Genomic DNA, 352 nt, shown 5'->3' with positions numbered 1-352 from the left:
GAGACACCGGGGATGTGGGGGGACCCCCCATCCCGCTGTGTCCCCTGGGAATGGTGATCCTTACGATGTTTTTGGGGATGCAGAGGGTGGTTTGGCAGTGGTGATGAGATGAGCATCACTAGGCTGGGAGACACAAGGTAGGTCCCAAGCTGGTGAGGTGTTCACAGCATCCTTCATCCCCTCCCCAGGGGCCGGCGCCTCCTTTGCCGCCGGCTACGTGAAGATCCGCTGGACGCTGTGGTCGGAGCTAGTGATCGGGCTGGTGACAGCTTTCCAGGCGGGGCTGCTCCTGCTCACGAACACTACCAGCAACATCTGGCTGTGCTACATCGCCTATGTCCTCTTCCGTGGC

At 60.8% G+C, this 352-nt stretch overlaps 1 protein-coding gene across 1 annotated transcript in view; it reads left to right on the top strand.

The window, feature by feature from the left end:
* The window catches only part of SLC19A1 (solute carrier family 19 (folate transporter), member 1), a 3,164-nt gene that overhangs the window by 2,282 nt on the left and 530 nt on the right, over positions 1-352 (top strand). Inside the window, exon 5 of the mRNA XM_009586710.1 lies at positions 189-352. This exon is cut by the window's right edge and continues 37 nt beyond it. Coding sequence (XP_009585005.1) covers positions 189-352 — 164 coding nt within the window. The remainder of the gene's footprint in view (positions 1-188) is intronic.

Source organism: Fulmarus glacialis, unplaced genomic scaffold (genome assembly GCF_000690835.1).
Source record: "Fulmarus glacialis isolate BGI_N327 unplaced genomic scaffold, ASM69083v1 scaffold21470, whole genome shotgun sequence".
Lineage (NCBI taxonomy): Eukaryota > Metazoa > Chordata > Aves > Procellariiformes > Procellariidae > Fulmarus > Fulmarus glacialis.
This window is presented reverse-complemented; position numbering and strand designations above follow the sequence as displayed.